At 47.0% G+C, this 18,488-nt stretch overlaps 1 protein-coding gene across 8 annotated transcripts in view; it reads left to right on the top strand.

Annotated features, from left to right (window-relative positions):
* The window catches only part of LOC140420140 (mitogen-activated protein kinase kinase kinase kinase 3-like), a 438,778-nt gene that overhangs the window by 406,116 nt on the left and 14,174 nt on the right, over positions 1-18,488 (top strand). For all 8 annotated transcript variants that reach the window (XM_072504215.1, XM_072504206.1, XM_072504185.1 and 5 more), the window contains 3 exons: positions 7,230-7,347; positions 13,841-13,899; positions 16,776-16,879. In XM_072504215.1, the coding sequence (XP_072360316.1) occupies positions 7,230-7,347; positions 13,841-13,899; positions 16,776-16,879 (281 nt within the window). The remainder of the gene's footprint in view (positions 1-7,229; positions 7,348-13,840; positions 13,900-16,775; positions 16,880-18,488) is intronic.

Raw genomic sequence — 18,488 nt, 5'->3', positions numbered from 1 at the left:
GAAGGCATCTCCTAGAAACATATAAAATTGTAACAGGATTAGACAGGTTAAATTGAGAAAGAATGTTCCCGATGATGGGGGAGTCCAGAATTGAGGATAAGGGGTAAACCTTTTAGGACTGAGGTGAGGAGAAATTTCTTCACACACAGATGGTGAATCTGTGGAATTCACTATCAAATAGTTGAGGCCAAAACGTTGTGTAATTTCAAGAAGGAATTAGATACAGCTCTTGCGGCTAAAGGGATCAAGGGACATTGGTTAAGGCTGGATCAGGGTATTGAATTTGATGATCAGCCGTGATCATAACGAATGGTGGAACAGGCCCCAAGGGCTGAATGGCCCACTCCTGTTTCTATTTTCTATGTATGTTTTGATGAAAATTTCCCACTAATACAGGTTGGGCAAAGTCGAAGAGCTTTATTCTGCATCTTTCAGGCTTAACCTGACCTTGGAGTACTTGCTATTGACACGAGTATCTGAATTGTGAGTTTGTTTACTTTGGAATTAGTAACATTTCTTGAAACACACAAGTTGTGATTTTTCTTTTTCAAGCTTGTCATTGTGAGATGACCTTTTGAAGAATCAGGGGCGCGATTCTCCGATCCTGGGGCTAAGTGTTGACGCCGTTGTAAACGCCGGAGCGGTTTACGACCGCGTCATCTGGCCCCTAGGAGCAACGATCCTGCGCCGCACAGGGGGCCAGCACGGCACTGGAGCGATTCACGCAGCTTCAGCTGCCGATACGGGCGCAAGCACAGCCGGCGCGGGTCCGTGTATGTGCGTCACGGCCGTCGCGGGTCCGCACATGCGCGCCACGACCGGCGCGAGTCCACGTAGGTTGCCTTCTCCACGCCGGCCCCCCGGGCAACATGGCGGAGCCCTACAGGGGCCCAGCACGGAGGAACATAGGCCCCTGCAGCATGAACACCGAGGTCCCGCCGGGTAGGACCACATGCAAACGCGCCGGCGGGACTCGGTCGAACTCGGCGGGCACTCGGCCCGTTGAGCGCGGAGAATCGCCGGGGGGGGGGGGTTGCGTTGAGTGGCCCCCGGCCAGCGCCACGGTGACCGTGCTGGCGCCATTGCTGCTGGAGAATCAGCGGACCGGCGTCGGAGGGGCATCACGTGATTCGCACGCCGGCGATTCTCCAACCCGGCGCAGGGTCGGTCAATCCCGCCCCAGATTGCCACTAATCTCAGATCCCTTCTTAAAATCACTTTGGGTTAAATCAGTTTGCAATTCCTCAGCTATTCTGCCTTCTTCTTCATATCTCATGCTGAGCATAGAATGCACTTTAATATATAGTGTGTTCCGAACACGTGAGGAGTGGTAAAAATTGTCTACCCTAATTTATTACTCCGGATCTGGCTATAACGTGTTAGTTGTGTGCTTTGCCAATACCACAGGAGTCCTATTCTGTACACCTCCGGTTATAAATAATTAATCAGACATGTTTTCTGAGTTTAAATCATAGAACGAGAAGTTTATTTATCCTACTGACCAGATGTTTAAAATCTAGGTAAATCATAACCCTCATTCATATGTCACATATATTCCCCAAGCCCCACACATACGCAAATGGTAGAACACGAGGATAGACTTGAAGATTTTTTTACAGTTTGTGAAGAAAAATAAACAATCAAAGAAGTTCGTGGTTAACTGTCCTTTGACTGGCCTTGATGCAGTGATCAGCCATTTTGTTCCATTGTCTTCTGGGTATAGCTATATGGAGCAGATTTCTATGTTGAAATCTTGGTTTGGAGTCAATTTCTCTTCCCAGGATGGTTATTCTACAAATACCATGTGCAATACTTCTAAGAGAGAGAGACAGCTCGTGGAGCCTTTCAGTGTATCCTTCCGATCTCTGGTCTGATTTGGCAAGCATTTCTTACAAAATACCATGCTGGCTGTATGTTCCAGAGGAATTTGATTATCATGTCTGCTGTAGTCATTCTGTTAGTAATATGTAATTACATATTTGATGTCTTATCTCAAACGTTTGAAGAGTAATAGTGTAAAAGTCAACAGGAGATAGGGGGCGGGATTCTCCCTCAGCCGACGCCAAAATCAGGAAATGCGATTGAACGGAGAATAGTTTCTGACGCCAAAATCCGGCAGTCGCCAGTTTGATGCCAAATTGCGATTCCCCGTCACCCCGAAAATGGTGTAAATGCACCGTGCGGAGTATTAACGCCTTTGCATCTAATTAGTGGGGCCACTCGCGATTCTCCACCTCCTATGGCCGAGTTCCTGCTGCCGCGGTCCATGTATGCTCTCACAAATTCTGAACCTGGCGTGAAGGCTGCTGAAAGAGACAGAGGAGGTAGGACACGGAGAGGAGTGACCGTGGGCTGTCGGCCTGGACACTGGCTGGCGTTGCGTGGGGGGGCCTTGCCAGGGCCGGGGGAGGGGGGTTACAGGCCGGTGTGCCCCCCCCCCCAAGGGACTGGAGCGGTGCCCAGGCACCGACCACCATTATGATGCCCATCTTGTTGCGCATTCACCTTGGCCCCTGGTCCTGCATGGTGACACTGACCATATAGGAGCCCCCACACCCACAGCCACCCACCGGTGGACCACCCAGGCAGCCCCCAGCGAGGGCAGTGTGAGCCAATGGTATCCCTGGCATCGGGGACGGGCGGCAGGGCCTGAGGCCGCCACGATGCCGGCCACCGACGGGAAAGGGGTGAGGGGTTTGGGGGGGAGGGACATGTGGGGACAGAGCCCACAGTGCTAACTGGGGCCACCGAGTAGCCTGTCGAACCTGGTTGAGCATGGGAGTATGCACCATGCTAACATGTTGGCCATTCACCCCCTGCAGACATTGGATTTTGGAGTTCGACCAGCAATGGTGGTTGCCGCAGCTCTGCGGAATGCCCTACGGCCATACGAGCGGAAGCCGCTCGAAGAGGAGGTGGAAGCTGCAGCAGCGGAGCGGGCAGCAGCGAAGCGTGCAGCAGAGGGGCAGGTGGCAGCTGCCCAGGCTGGAGAGCCAGCCACCCAACAGGCTAAGGGAGAGGAGGCGCCGTATGAGACCTAGTGTGTACCGACACCGGCTGACATTGGAGAACCTACCTGACCGGGCATGCCGTCTGAGACTCCGGCTGAGCAGAGAGACAGTGCAACACATCTGCCAGATGATGGCACACCTGGCATCGCAGGGCTTTCAGGGAGGACACCCGCTCCCGAAGTCCGTCAAGGTGACGGTCGCCCTAAACTTTTACACAACGGGGTCCTCCAAGGTGCCGAGTGGGGATCTGTCCGAGACCTCTCAGACCTTGGTGCACAGATACATCCGTGCTGTCACAGAGACCCTATATGCCCAGGCGGATCAATACATTCATTTCGATGTGGACCAAGCCCACCAGGTTGCCCAAGCAGCAGGGTTCGCCGCCATCACCGGGATGTCCAAGGTCCAGGAGGCGATCGACAGGGTGTATGTCGCCCTAAGGGCACCAGCGGATAACAAGCCGCTCGACACAAACTGAAAGGGGTACCACTCAATGAACCTTCAGCTGGTCTGTGACTTTTAGCTGTGCATCATATACGTCTGCGCCCGATATCCAGGCAGTGTGTATGATGCCTTCATCCTGGCATACTCGGCGGTCCATGACATGTTCGCGAGACCCCCCCCCCCTTTGGCTGAGGTTGGCTCCTGGGTGACAGGGGTTCCCCACTGCGGTCGTGGCTGATGACACCTATCCGGAGGCCAGAGACCGACGCGGAGACCCACAACAACGGTCATACAACAACCAGACGTTTGATCAAGCAGTGCTTCGACATCCTGGATTTGCGGTTCAGGTGCCTGGACCGTTCTGGTGGGGCCCTCCAGTATGATGCTAAGAGCGTCGCCCGCTTCGTGGCGGCCTGCTGTATCGCGCATCAGAGGGGTGACGTGCTGGAGGAGAATAACGAGGAAAGGCAGGCCTCGTCTGATGAGGAGGATGGGCAGGACATGGGGCCCAGGCAGGCACGGGAGGCCGCACAACATGTGCACCAGGGCCAACGCGTACGGGACGCTCTGAGCACCTCCAGGTTCACCGAGTTTGGGGGGGGGAAGTGGAGGGGGGGCTGGACAGAGGCACGATCACCACATCCCAACCCCACATCCTGTCACTTCCCACTACGACAACCCCCCCACCTCGTATCCCCTCCATGATATATACCTGCAGCACTATGGGATTTGGGCCCTGGGTTGGCAGTAACAGAAGGTCTGGTCCATGGGATGGAGGATGATGACAACCTGCTCTGCGATGAGCCCTGCGCTCCGCATCGTATGACAATATCTGACTAATGCCCACGGTTGCACCGTCCACCTGGGTGATCCCTGCATGCGGGCTGTCCATTCCATCGCACGGTTGCACCGAATCCCTGGGATCGTGGTGGTGGGGGCGGGGGAGAGAGCATGGGCCACCCAAAGGGCCTGCACCATTCCCCCGCCACCCCTCAGATCCATCAACAGAGCACCGAATTACATTGTAACGGCGGTAACAGGGGTGTATCATGAACAAATACTGACAGAACTGTGCCCTCGCCCCTAAAACTAAACTGTGGCCTGCACCTGTACCAACTCAACTGGTGTCTAACTTCCTGGCCTTACGGGCCCGAAGCTATGTCTAGGTGGTTCCCCAGTCGGTACAGCAGTATAGGCAGCCTGCTGTGACTCCCAACCTGTGATTAGGGTCCCCGTTGACGCGCGTTTTCTGGGGTGACCCGGCCTGGATGGGCCCGGCCGCTGCTCGGGTGTCCCAGGTGGCGTGATGCTGCACTGTTCTGCCTGCTGCCCACCAGATGTGCCAGGGTCAAGAGGGGGGCAGTCCGAGGTGCTGCGGTGTTGTGGCATCTTCCCTCCGAGAGTCATCGGCACGGGTCCATCACCACCACCTCACTCGGGGTGCCGATGGCCCTCGGGCTTCCCCACGGGACGTGGGTGTGAACGGAGCAATCCTCTGAGGCTCCCTCACCACCTGGTGCCTCCAGTCCTGGAGACTTGCTCTGATCTCGGCCAGGGTCTGCATGCTCATGGCTATGGAGTACAGTTGGCCTCAGTGACCAGGGCACTGAGCCATGGCAGCTGATATGGGTGCTGGCAGGGTGGGGATTCAGCTGTCCCCTGGGGGGAGGAGGGGACGGGTTACGGGTGTGTGGGGGGGGGCAGGGTCAGTGCCAGGGGCATAGTGCTGCCCACTCACCCTGGCTGCCCTAAGGCAGTCGTGAAGTTTTTTTGCGGCACTGAATGCTGGTCCGGGCGACGGTGCCCACAGAACTGACTGCTTCTGCCACCTGCTCCCAGGCACGACGGACATGGCAGCCTCCTTCTCGGGCCGGGGTATAGGGTCATCCGCCTCTCTCCCACCTCATCCAGGAGGGGCTCCAGCTCGGCGTTGGTAAATCTTGGGGCCGCTCCCCTACAGCCATCTTGATGGCTGGGATGATGTGTGTGGGGGGAGGATCGTTTATGTGCAGCTGTGTCTTGTCAACCTCCTGAGTGTCAATCACAGACCCGGCGAATCCGGCACCGTTTCTCATTGGAATTGATTGTGTTCCACGTGGCGCCGGTGCTAGCCCCTTAATAGTAGTGGAATTGGTATAGGTGTGCCGCCAACCTTTCTGTCGTGAAAGTCCACAGGTTCTCCGTTGGCATCAACACTTAGTCTCAGAAATGGAGAATCCAGCCCAAGGTCTTTCACACTCCCGAGTTGAGAGCCCATGCCTTGGGATAGAATGCAAGTTATTTATTCAGCTGGCTGGCAGTCTTTCCATTTTACTAATTACAGTATATTAAAAATTGTACCTTTCTCTTTTGTAAAGAAATGCATCCTCATAACAAATGTTCTTCCTGTACGTTGACAGTATTCATTGTTGTCTTCTGGTTAAATTGTTGTATATAAGAAATGACCATAGGTTTGTTCCGGGGAGAATGGATGGGGGATTTGGAACATGGCAAAGAGCTGGGGTAGCACAATTGAGAGATCTGTTCGTAGATGGGGCGTTTGAGAGTCTGGGAGCGCTGACGGAAAAGTATGGGTTGCCCCAAGGGAATGCATTTTGGTATATGCAACTGAGGGCTTTCGCGAGGCAACAGGTGAGGGAATTCCCGCAGCTCCCGACGCAGGAGGTGCAGGATAGAGTGATCTCAGAGACATGGGTGGGGGATGGTAAGGTGTCGGACATATATAGGGAAATGAGGGACAAGGGGGAGATCATGGTAGATGAGCTGAAAGGGAAATGGGAAGAAGAGCTGGGGGAGGAGATTGAGGAGGGTTATCTGGTTAAATTGTTGTATGGAAAACTAAGGTCTGTCAATTGTCTTAATAGATCCAAAATATTTCTCTCTTAATATGTCGTTCTGTTGTATTTATTCTGGCAAGTATTGACATTTTTCCTCAAGAATCAGGGTCACACGGGATAAATTTCTTTATCTCTTATGGTAGCAGCAACCCCATTTTAAATAAAATATATTTAATATATTTATATATACTTAAATGGAAAATGGCTTCTATTGGGGGGGAATGAAAAATGTATTCTATTGCCGGGACGGGATGGGGGAGGAGGGCGAGAACCATCTTTCCTCCTGTTCCTTAAATACCATGTTCTACGTAATGTCTTATTATGCTAACACATTCATGACTGAGATTTATATTTGAAAGGGATCTAATATAGAGAAAGCATTTGGAAGATTTCAGTTTGTGAATCTCACCTGAGCTTCTTTTGCAGCAAGTTCCAAACCTGCAACCGCTGCTGCCAAGAAGGATTAGAACAATAATTGCATGGGAACGCCATCATCTCTAAGCTCCTCTCCAAACCTTCCTCGAGCGCACATCATTCAGATTCAAACATATACTACTATGCTTTCATTGTTGCTGGGTCAGAGTCCTGTACTTCCTCCCAAGTAGCATTTTGGGAACATTTTCACTACTCGGTTGTTAAAGATGGCCTGCCACCAAAGATCAAGTTGAGATGAAAAAACTATTCACTGTGCCGCAAATCATTTAAAGTCACAAAGGTCAATGTTGGACAAAAAAGAGAGTGTGGTGTAATCTTATAATTTTGAGCAGATATAAAAATACCTCAGAACTAAGCAGTGTAACTAGAGGAAGAATTTAATAAAAATAATTCATTCAAAAATAAATATATAAACTTAGAATTCCTTAAGTTACTGTTTTATAATCTGAAGAAACGTGTAGATACTTTGGTGATTGAAAGACATTTTCTTTTACTTCTTCAGGAAAAGCTTCCCAGCTTTACTCTCACAATTTGGTGGGTCTTTTTGAGTATGCTAGACAAATGCAAAAATTGCCGGTCTCTATTCCTGCATATAGACTGCCTGACAGAATACTTCCAAGGTAAGAGGCAATTCTTTCATACTCATTGGAAGTCTAAGAAATTTGTTCTGGGTGACACAGTAAGACATTGAGAGATATTGAAATGGAATGTGGGTGTGTGCAATTGGGGAAGCGGTGGCATAGTGGTATTGCCACTGGACTGGTGATCCAGAGACCCATGGTAATACTCTGGGGACCTGGGTTTGAATCCTACTACTGCAATTGGTGGAAATTGAATCCAATAAAAATATGGAATTACCCAAAAGATGTGCTTGTTAGGTGAATTGGACGTTCTAATTCTCCCTCCGTGTACCCAAACAGGTGCCGGAGTGTGGTGACTAGGGGATTTTCACAGTAACTTCATTGCAGTGTTATTGTAAGCCTACTTGTGACACTAATAAAGATTATTATAATATATGGAATTAAAAGTCTAATGGTGGACCAATGTCGATTGCTGCAAAAACACAGAAAAACTGGTTCGCTAATGTCCTTTATGAAAGAAAATCTGCAGTCGTCCTCACCTGGTCTGGAATGACTCCAGATCCACAGCAATGTGGCTGACTCTAAATGCCATCGGAAATGGCATAGCAAGCCATTCAGTTGTATCAAAACCATTACAACGCCTAAAAGGAAAGAAGCTGGATGGACCACCCGGCATTGACCTAGGCACTGGAAACAACATTGGCAAACTCAGCCCTGTCGACCCTGCAAAGTCCTCCGTAGTAGCATCTGGGGGCTTGTGCCAAAATTGGGAGAGCTGTCTCACAGACCAGTCAAGCAACAGCCTGATATAGTCATACTCACGGAATCATACCTTACAGATAATGTCTATCACCATCCCTGGATATGTCCTTATGTCCTGTCCCAACGGCAGGACAGACGCAGCAGAGGTGGTGGACCAGTGGTACACAGTTGGGAGGGAGTTGCCCTGGGAGTCCTCAACATCCACTGTAATGTCAACCTGGTGAAGCTGCAACACAGGACCATTTGCATGCCAAACAACATGAATAGTAAATGTTAGAGCTAAGCGATCCCACAACCAACAGATCAGATCTAAGTTCTACAATCCTGCCACATCCTCAGGGTAGTGTCCTAGGCCCAAATATCTTCAGCTGGTTAGTCAATAACTTTCCTTCCAACATAAGGTGTGATGTGAGGACGTTCGCTGATGATTGCACAATGTTCAATCTCATTCATGACGACTCACTTTTTAAAAATAATATATTTTATTCAAAATTTTGTGGCCAAACATAACAGTACATAGTTTTTCTTTTGAACAACAACAAAGCAATATAAATACCCGTGGCCTGTTTTAAACAAATAAATAAATAATATATAAACAAAAACAAAACTGAGTGGCAACTGCCTTGTCAAAAATAGTTACTCTCCAAAGATACAATCCAACAAACATTACTTATAACAAGTGTCTATACAATGACATCCCTGAGAGTCCGTCCGGTTCCTCCCCCCCCCCCCCCCTCCCCCCTGGGTTGCTGCTGTTGTCTTCTTCTTTTCCATTCCCTCTATCTTTCTGTGAGGTAGTCGACGAACGGTTGCCACTGCCTGGTGAACCCTTGAGCCGAACCCCTTAATACGAACTTGGTCCGTTCTAACTTTATAAACCCTGCCATGTCGTTTATCCAGGTCTCCACGCCCGGGGGTTTGGCTTCCTTCCACATAAGCAATATCCTGCGCCGGGCTACTCGGGACGCAAAGGCCAAAACATCAGCCTCTCTTGCCTCCTGCACTCCTGGCTCTTCTGCAACTCCGAATATAGCCAACCCCCAGCCTGGTTCGACCTGGACCCCCAACACATTTGAAAGCACCTTTGCCACCCCCACCCAGAACCCCTGTAGTGCCGGGCATGACCAGAACATGTGGGTGTGATTTGCTGGGCTTCTCGAGCATCTCCCACACCTATCCTCTACCCCCAAAAATTTACTGAGCCGTGCTCCAGTCATATGCGCCCTGTGTAACACCTTAAATTGTATCAGGCTTAGCCTGGCACACGAGGACGATGAGTTTACCCTACGTAGGGCGTCGGCCCACAGCCCCTCCTCAATCTCCTCCCCCAGCTCTTCTTCCCATTTCCCTTTCAGCTCATCTACCATGATCTCCCCCTTGTCCCTCATTTCCCTATATATGTCCGACACCTTACCATCCCCCACCCATGTCTCTGAGATCACTCTATCCTGCACCCCCTGTGTCGGGAGCTGCGGGAATTCCCTCACCTGTTGCCTCGCGAAAGCCCTCAGTTGCATATACCGAAATGCATTCCCTTGGGGCAACCCATACTTTTCCGTCAGCGCTCCCAGACTCTCAAACGCCCTATCTACGAACAGATCTCTCAATTGTACTACCCCAGCTCTTTGCCATGTTCCAAATCCCCCATCCATTCTCCCCGGAACAAACCTATGGTCATTTCTTATCGGGGACCGCACCGAGGCTCCCGTCTTTCCCCTATGCCGTCTCCACTGCCCCCAAATTTTCAATGTAGCCTCCACCACCGGGGCTTGTGGTGTATTTCTTCGGTGAGAACGGCAACGGTGCCGTCACCATTGCTTGTAGGCTAGTCCCCCTGCAGGACGCCCTCTCCAATCTCTTCCACGCCGCTCCCTCCCCTTCTCCCATCCACTCACACACCATTGAAACATTGGCGGCCCAGTAATAGTCGTTTAGGCTCGGTAGTGCCAACCCCCCCCCCCTGTCCCTACTACGCTGCAAAAATCCCCTCCTCACTCTCGGGGTCTTCCCGGCCCACACAACTCATAATGCTCTTCTCGATTCTCTTGAAAAAAGCCTTCGTGACCACTACCGGGAGGCACTGAAACACCGACTCAGACACTTAAGCAGTCCATGTGCAAGTGCAGCAAGACATGGACACTATTCAGGCTTGGGCTGACGAGTGGCAAGTAACATTTGTCCACACAAGTGCCAAGCAATGACCATCTACAATAAGAGAGAATCAAACCATCGCCCCTTGACATTCAGTGACATTACCATTACTGAATCCCCCACTATCAACATCCTGGGGGGGTTACCATTGACCAGAAACCGAACCAGACTAGCCATATAAATTCTGTGGCAAGATCAGGTCAGAGGCTCGGAATCCTACAGCGAGTAACGTACCTCTTGACTCCCCAAAGCCTGTCCATCAGCTGCAAGGCACAAGTCAAGAATGTGATGGAAAACACTGCATTGCCTGGATGAGTGCAGCTTCAACAACACTCAAGAAGCTCAACACCATCCAAGACAAATCAGCCTGCTTGTTTGGCACCCCTCCCACAAACATTCACTCCCTCCACCACCGACACAGTAGCACAGTGTGTATCATCTACAAGATGCACTGCAAGAATTCATCAAGACTCCTTTGGCAGCACCTAAGGAGCCACCACCTGGATGTTACCCTCCAAGTCATTCACCATCCTGACTTAAATATAGAGTGACATTCCTTAACTGTCGCAGGGTCAAAATCTTGGAACTCCTCCCTAATAGCACTGTGGGTGTACCTACACCATATGTACTGCAGCGGTTCAAGAACGCAGCTCACCACCACCGTCTCAAGAGCAATTAGGGATGGGCAACAAATGCTGGCCTAGCCAGCGAAGCACACATCCCGTAAAAGTGAATTTTTAAAAAAGTTGAGTTATCCAATAGTTTCAATGTTAGTTTTTTTTAAATTGTGATATTAAAGTTGTTCGAATAAACTATCCAAGATGATTTGGAGATTAGGATGGGTTAAAATGGATCTTAAGCAGTCAAACAAACACACATGAATAAAAATAAGACAGCCACAAGCGACGATACTTTGTGGGAGTTCTGGGTGACTATCTTTCTGCCTATCCCAATGGAATCAAGATACACCCTTCCTCCAATTTCTCACCTATTTATATAAAAGAATGAGCACGCCTGTACAGAGCTTCATTAAGATTTGTCTCTCTGCTTTGGATCTAACCATGTCAAAACCAGTTTGTTTAAGTCCTCTGGGTCGCTTCATATTGTCCAACCAGCAAAGCTATTGCTTCTTTCTCAAAGTCCACAATCTATGCCAACTCATGTTGCAGCACGGTAGCATTGTGGATAGCACAATTGCTTCACAGCTCCAGGGTCCCAGGTTCGATTCCGGCTTGGGTCACTGTCTGTGTGGAGTCTGCACATCCTCCCCGTGTGTGCATGGGTTTCCTCCGGGTGCTCCGGTTGCCTCCCACAGTCCAAAGATGTGCAGGTTAGGTGGATTGGCCATGATAAATTGCCCATAGTGTCCAAAATTGTCCTTAGTGTTGGGTGGGGTTACTGGGTTGTGGGGATAGGGTGGAGGTGTTGACCTTGGGTAGGGTGCTCTTTCCAAGAGCCGGTGCAGACTCGATGAGCTGAATGGCCTCCTTCTGCACTGTAAATTCTATGATCTATGATCATGTGTTACATATTAACCCTTACAAAAGTGATTCAATAAAAAGGAAAAGAAATGTGGTAAATTTAGAAGCACTGGTGAGGTGAGATCAAATTTGGAGTTTAAAACCTGAGTATTGTAAGAGAAAGGAAAAACTGAGAGAGCCAAGAGGTTTCTCAATTTTGAGATGTATTTGTTTCAACACCGTAATCTAGGTTGGACAATAGAATTGTATGATGCATTTGCAATTTTAGACAAACTGAAGTTTAGATGATATCAATATATGATGCCAGAGATCATGTTGCTCGCCTGTGTGTATACTGAAAAATGATACGTTTTCCTTGTGCAGTATACAGTATTGTTCATCATATACGAGTACAAACTAAACATACTTTAATATGACAAGGATAACTGTTTCAAAAGCAGTCCTTCTCAATACTGTTTTTATCCAATTAAAATTGGTACTTTTGTGGTGAAGGCATGCGTTATGTTCTTGTTAGGCTGACCTGCCCTGCATTTGTCCTCTTCCATTTGTCCTGCGTCATAGCTGTAACTCTACTTTTATTCCTACTTCCCCTCACGCCCATCGTCTTGTCCATGAGATCAACCTCCTGTTCCTTTGATCCCATTCCCATTAAACTGTTGACCACCCAACCTCTCTTCCAGGTACCCATGTTAGTGTTAATGTTCTCCCTCCTTGGGTATTATCTGTCTACTTGAAATCTCCCTAACATTACCCCCTTCAACTATCCTAATTCCTCCAACTATCTACCTTTCTTGTTTTACACGTGTCTTGGCATCCGTATTTTATTTGATAACACGCTTGTGAAGCTCCTTGGGGTGCTTTACTATATTAACTGTTATTAGGGTATATTAGGGTAATCCAGAGGTTTAGACTGCTGCTTAAATCCCACCATGGCAGTTGGGACATTTAAATTCAGTTAATTAAATAAATTTGGAATAAAATGCTAATATCAGTAATGGTGACCATCAAACAAATTTTTCTAAAATCCATCCAGTACACTAATGTCTAAGGAAGGAAATTGCTTTCTCTACTTGCTCTTAATCCAGCCCCACAGCATTTTACTTGACTCTTAACTACCCTCTGAAATGTCCAAAATGTCCAAACAAGTTACTCAGTTGTCACCACCACCACCTCAAGGGGAATTTGAGATGAGCAATAAATGCTGGCCTTGCCAGCAATGCTGACATTCCCTGAATGAATAAATTAAGTTACAAGCTGTCTTCAGCATATTGTCTAAGAGCAGACAGTGAAGATCTTGCGCTATAATTGTGCAAACCATCTGGTCAGGATATAAATTACTTCCAGGGTATTTTTCCAACATTTTCCTGTATCATGTCCTGCAAAGGCCGAGGGCAATTTTTATATTATTGTATGTTATTTTCTATGTCTTGCTAACAAGAATTTAATTTTGTTACTTATTTAATTCTGTTAGAATCTATGGAATCCCTACATTGCAGAAGAAGGCCATTCGGTCCATCAAGTTTGCACCAGCCCTCTAAAAGAGCACTTACCTTGACCCATTCCCCCACCCTATCCCCGTAACCCCACCTAACCTGCATACCTTTCTGAACTAAGGGGCAATTTTGCATGGCAAATCTACCTAACCTACACATCTTGGTCTGTGGGAGGAAGCCCATGCAGAACATGCAAACTGCACAGTCATCCCAAGCTGGATTCGAACCCTGGTCCCTGGCATTGTGAGGCATCAGTGCCCTTTTGCTTCAGCATTTAAAATGTGATGCTTAAATCCAAATGTTGGTAGGGTCCCCTAGGTTAAATGGATAATTGCATCAAGTGCTGTTGTCAGCTCAGCTGGAGTGACAGTTGGGTGCTCCATAGTTGGTCTCTGTGCCTCTAGATTAGAGAAAGAAAAATAATTTGGGGTTGTGGCTACTGATAGCAATCCAGAGCCCTCTCGTGGAACTGGATGTTGAGCAAGTAGAGGATTGGGTTAGACTATTAACATTCACTGTCGACTTGCTCAACCTAAGTCTATGTTTGACTCAACAATCTGCTACTAGCTTAACTATCATTTTTTATGACTGTATATATTAATGGTTGCATGCCTCAAACATCTAATTCTTAAATTTATTTTACAGGAAGTTTGCAGTATCTACAAAAATTCCAGATACAAAAGGCTGCCAAAAATGCTGTGTTGGTAAGGAAATATTTTCGCTTTTCTTAAATATCTCAAGTCCAGTTGAGAATAAGAACATAAAATATAGGCCATTCTGTCCCTCAAGGCTGCACCGCCATTCAATGATAATCTATATTTCCTCCACTTTTCTGCCCTATCCCCATATCTCTTGATTCTGTTCTGTTATGTACTCTGGGATAACACAGGCTGCAACTCCATGCAGCTTTGACCAAAAGATACTCCAGACTTTGAAGTAAATTCAATGTGACTTATTGAACCATTAGCACAGTGCTCTGAGTTCGACTCTCCTGCTAATCTTGCTATAGTAACTCAGTCTAACTAACCAGTCTGCTCTAAGCCATGTGGTGGTTGTGATGCTTCTGATCTGACCCTGTCCTACTCTCTAAGTGTCGCCTGTGGAAAGAGACAGAGCATGTGTGCCCTGTCCTTGTATATGGGTTGTGTAAGGCCCCCTTGTGGTAGTGTCATCTCTGGGTGTCTTGACTGCCCATTGGTCATGTCCTATTCTATGTGTTCATTAGCTGTATGTCTGCATGTCATGATGTCTCTGGTGCTCCCTCTAGTGTTTACTTAGTCATAGTGTATTTACATTAACCCCTTGTGTATTTACAGTGATGCATATCACAGATTTGTTTAGTGTCTAAAAATATTTTCAACCCAGTCTTGAATATACAGAATGGCTGGACATCCATTATTCTTTGAGGTAGAGAATTCCAAAAATTCACAACCATCCAATAAAAACAACTTGTATTTTATAGTGCCTTCAATGTAACAAAACATCCATAGGTGTTTAACAGGAAGCAATTATAAAACAAAATACACCAAGCCACATACGGAGATATTAGGTCAGACAACCAGAAACTTACTCAAAGAGATGGTTTTAAAGGAGGAAAGAGATGTAGGGAAGGTATCCTAGATTTAAGGAGCTGAGAAAACTGCTGGCAGGGCCACCAATTAAAATTGGACATGCTCAAGAAACCAGAATGAGAGGAGCGCAGATATTTCGGAGGATTGTGGGGCTCAAGATGGGGATGGACAAGGCCATGGTATGATTTGAAAACAGTGAGAGTTTTAAAATCAAGATGTTGCTTGGTCAATGGAGGTTAATGTAGGCCAGTGAGCACAGACGTGATAGATGGACAGGACTTGGCTCGAGCTAAGACATGAGCTGCAGAGTTTTGGAAGACTTCAAGCATATGGAGGGCAGAATGTGGGAGACCAGCCAAGAGTGCAGTGGACTAGTTTAGTCTAGAGGTAATGAAGGCACAAGTGAGTTTAATCAGCAGATATCCTGATACAGGTGAAGTCGAGTGATTTTGCACAGGTGGAAATGGGTAGTCTTAATGATGGTGCAGATGTGTGGTCGGAAGCTAATCTGGGTCAAAGTGACATCAAGGTTGTGAACAGACTGGTTTAATCTCATACTGTTGTCAGGGAGAAGGATAGAGTTTGTGACTAGGGAACAGAGCTTGGAGCAGGGAGCAAAAAGCATAGCTTCAGTCTTCCCAATAATTCAGCTCATCCAGATAAGCAGTTTGATAGTTTAACAACGGAGGAGTCGAGAGAGGTGATGGTGATATAGAGTAGGATGTTGTCAGAATACTTGTGAAAATTAATGCTGTGCTTTTGGATGATAAGGCAGCATGTAGATGTTAAATAGGAGGGGGCCAAAGATAAATCCTTGGAAGACACCAGAGGTAACAGTGCAGGAATGGGAAGGGTAGTCACTGTAAGTGATTCTCTTGCTACGATTAGGTGGTTAAAAATTGAATCCATTAATAGCAGCCTTTCCCAGCTGGTGGTGAAGGAGGATGGCTTGGTTGACCATGCCAAAAGCTGCAGATAGGATGAGGAGGAAAGTTACCTTCATCACATTAACATATAATATAATTTGTGACTTTGTGCAGTTTCGGTACAGGGACAGAACCCTGATTGGAGGGATTCAAACATGGAGTTCTGGAAAGCTAGGAACAGAAATGGGTGCTAACAACAGGTTCCAGGACTTTGGAAAGGGAGGTTAGGCTGGAGATGGAATAGTAGCCCACTTCTAAAATGAACAATCATATATTTATATGGATTTGAACTTAATTTGCCAATTATTTGCCCACTCTGCAAGTTTATGAATGTCTTGTAATTAGTTACAGTCCTCCTCAGTTTTGTTGTCATCTGCAAATTTAGAAATTGCGGTGTTCATTCCAGTCCAAATCGTTAAATGTAAATTGTGAACAGCAGTGGTCCCAGCAATGATCTTAATGGAGCATCACTTCTCACCTTCTATCATTCTGAATAACTACACTTTACTTCCACACTTTGCTTTCTGTCTTGAAGCCAGTTACTCCACCACTTGTCCCCCGATGCCACATTCATAGAATCACGGAATTGGTAGTGCAAAGGGAGGAGGTCATTTGGCCCATCTTGTCGACACCAACTCTCAAATGAGCAATACACCTAGTGCCATTCTCCTGCTCTCTACCCATAACCCTGCTCATTATCCCTTTTTAGATAGCATAAAATTCCCTTTTGAATGCCTCGATTGAACCTGCCTGCACCACAGTAGTGCATTCCAGACCTTAATCACTCACGATATCACTTTTACTTCTTTTGCCAATGACTTTAAATTTGAGCCCCCTCGTTTGCAATCCTTTCACAAGTGGGAACAGTTTCTCTCTATCTACTCTGCCCCATCTCTGAACTTATTCATTAGCCTATTATGAAACACCTTATTGAAGGCCTTTTGAAAATCCAGTTAAAATTACATGTGCTGCATTACCATTATCCACCCTCTCTCTCTGTTATCACCTCATGAAAAATCATGCAACCCAAGATATTATGTACAGTGCTGGAAAAAATACTAAGTTGCTTATTGTTTATTACAGTAAGAAATCCTTACACAGGACACAAATACCTTTGTGGTGCACTGCAATCCAGCATCGTCTTGTTGGAGTGGGTTGAGCAAATGCAAAAGTTTATGTTAATCAAAGTAAGTGTAATATTTTAAAAATATGCAGCTTTGCACTTTCATTGAGTCCAAACTCCCAAATATGGGTTTACTTTTACCTGTAAAATGCAAGTGAAAAATGGACAGATAATGCAACACAGAGACAAACATTAGGAGCTGATGGATTATTATTTAGATGGTACTTTTTGAATCTCAGTCTTATGAATAGCATGCTTATGTTTACCCACTAACAGCAATCTTGTAATTTGTCCTCCGGTAATTTATCACAATGTAATAATTTTGCATTGCAACAAAATGGATTTCTAAAGACGAGTGTTCTAATGAAAATTATGCTCACTATTTCCTGACACTCACTATAGGCATACAAGACAGCAGGTTTGTGTTGCAGAGCACGGCTAGCGCGAGTTCAGTTCCCGTACCGGCCGCGGTTATTCATGAAAGCCTCGCCTTCTCAGCCTTGCCCATCGCCTGAGGTGTGCTGATCCTCGGGTTAAATCACCACCAGTCAGCTCTCCCCCTCAAAGGGAAAGCAGCCTGCGGTAATCTGGGACTATAGCGACTTTACCTTACCTACTTTACAAGCCAGATCACCGCCACAAAATCCCCAACTGGACTGTGAAAAAATAACAGTAAAGCAACTATGTGCAAAAGAAATTAGAATCCATAGAATCCCTGCAGTGTAGAATCACAGAATACTGCAGTGCAGAAGAAGCCCTTCGGCCCATCGAGTCTGCACTGATGCATGAAAGGCCCTGACCCGGGCGGCACAGTGGTTAGCACTGCTGCCTACAACGCTGAGGACCCGGGATCGAATCCCGGCCCTGGGTTCGAATCCCGGCCCTGGGTCACTGTCCGTGTGGAGTTTGCACATTCTCCCCATGTCTGCATGGGTTTTACCCCCATAACCCAAAGATGTGCAGGGTAGGTGGATTGGCCATGCTAAATTGCCCCTTAACTGAAAAAAAAGAAATTGGGTACTCTAAATTTGGCAAAAAAAAAAAAAGAAAGTCCCTGACCTGACCACCTAATCCCATTTGCCAACTCTTGGCCCATAGCCTTGAATGTTATGGCATGCCAAGTACTCATCCAAAGTTCCTCACTTTTGTTCTTTGTGTTTGAAATGTCCAAGGAGAAAAATCGATTAAATGTCAGATGCTCTGATACCTTATCCCGGCCGGGGGGGGGGGGGGGGGGGGCGTTGTTTGATGCGTGTGATGCTTCTTGTTTCACATGAAGACCACAAGGCTGATTTTTGTGGGGGGGAAATATAAAATGAGGTCCTTCAGTCTGAACTGTTAGGTAGGATTTTTGTTTTTCCTTCCCTGTTGGAGTGGGTGGGGGGAAAAACTGTTGGGTCTTTCTTGACTGTGATTTGATTTGATATGATTTAATTTATTGTCACATGTACCGAAGTGCAGTGAAAAGCATTTTTCTGCAGCCAAGGGAACGTACACAGTACGTACATAATAGACAAAAAAAGAATTTTCGACAGAGTACATTGACAAATGGTACATCGACAAACAGTGAATGGTTACAGTGCGGAACAAGGGGTCAAACAAAGCAAATACATGAGCAAGAGCATCATAGGACGTCATGAATAGTGTTCTTACAGGGAACAGATCAGTCCGAG

This window comes from Scyliorhinus torazame, chromosome 1 (assembly GCF_047496885.1).
Source record: "Scyliorhinus torazame isolate Kashiwa2021f chromosome 1, sScyTor2.1, whole genome shotgun sequence".
Taxonomy (NCBI): domain Eukaryota; kingdom Metazoa; phylum Chordata; class Chondrichthyes; order Carcharhiniformes; family Scyliorhinidae; genus Scyliorhinus; species Scyliorhinus torazame.
The sequence above is the reverse complement of the archived record's forward strand: the minus strand, read 5'-3'. Positions and strand labels throughout refer to the sequence as shown.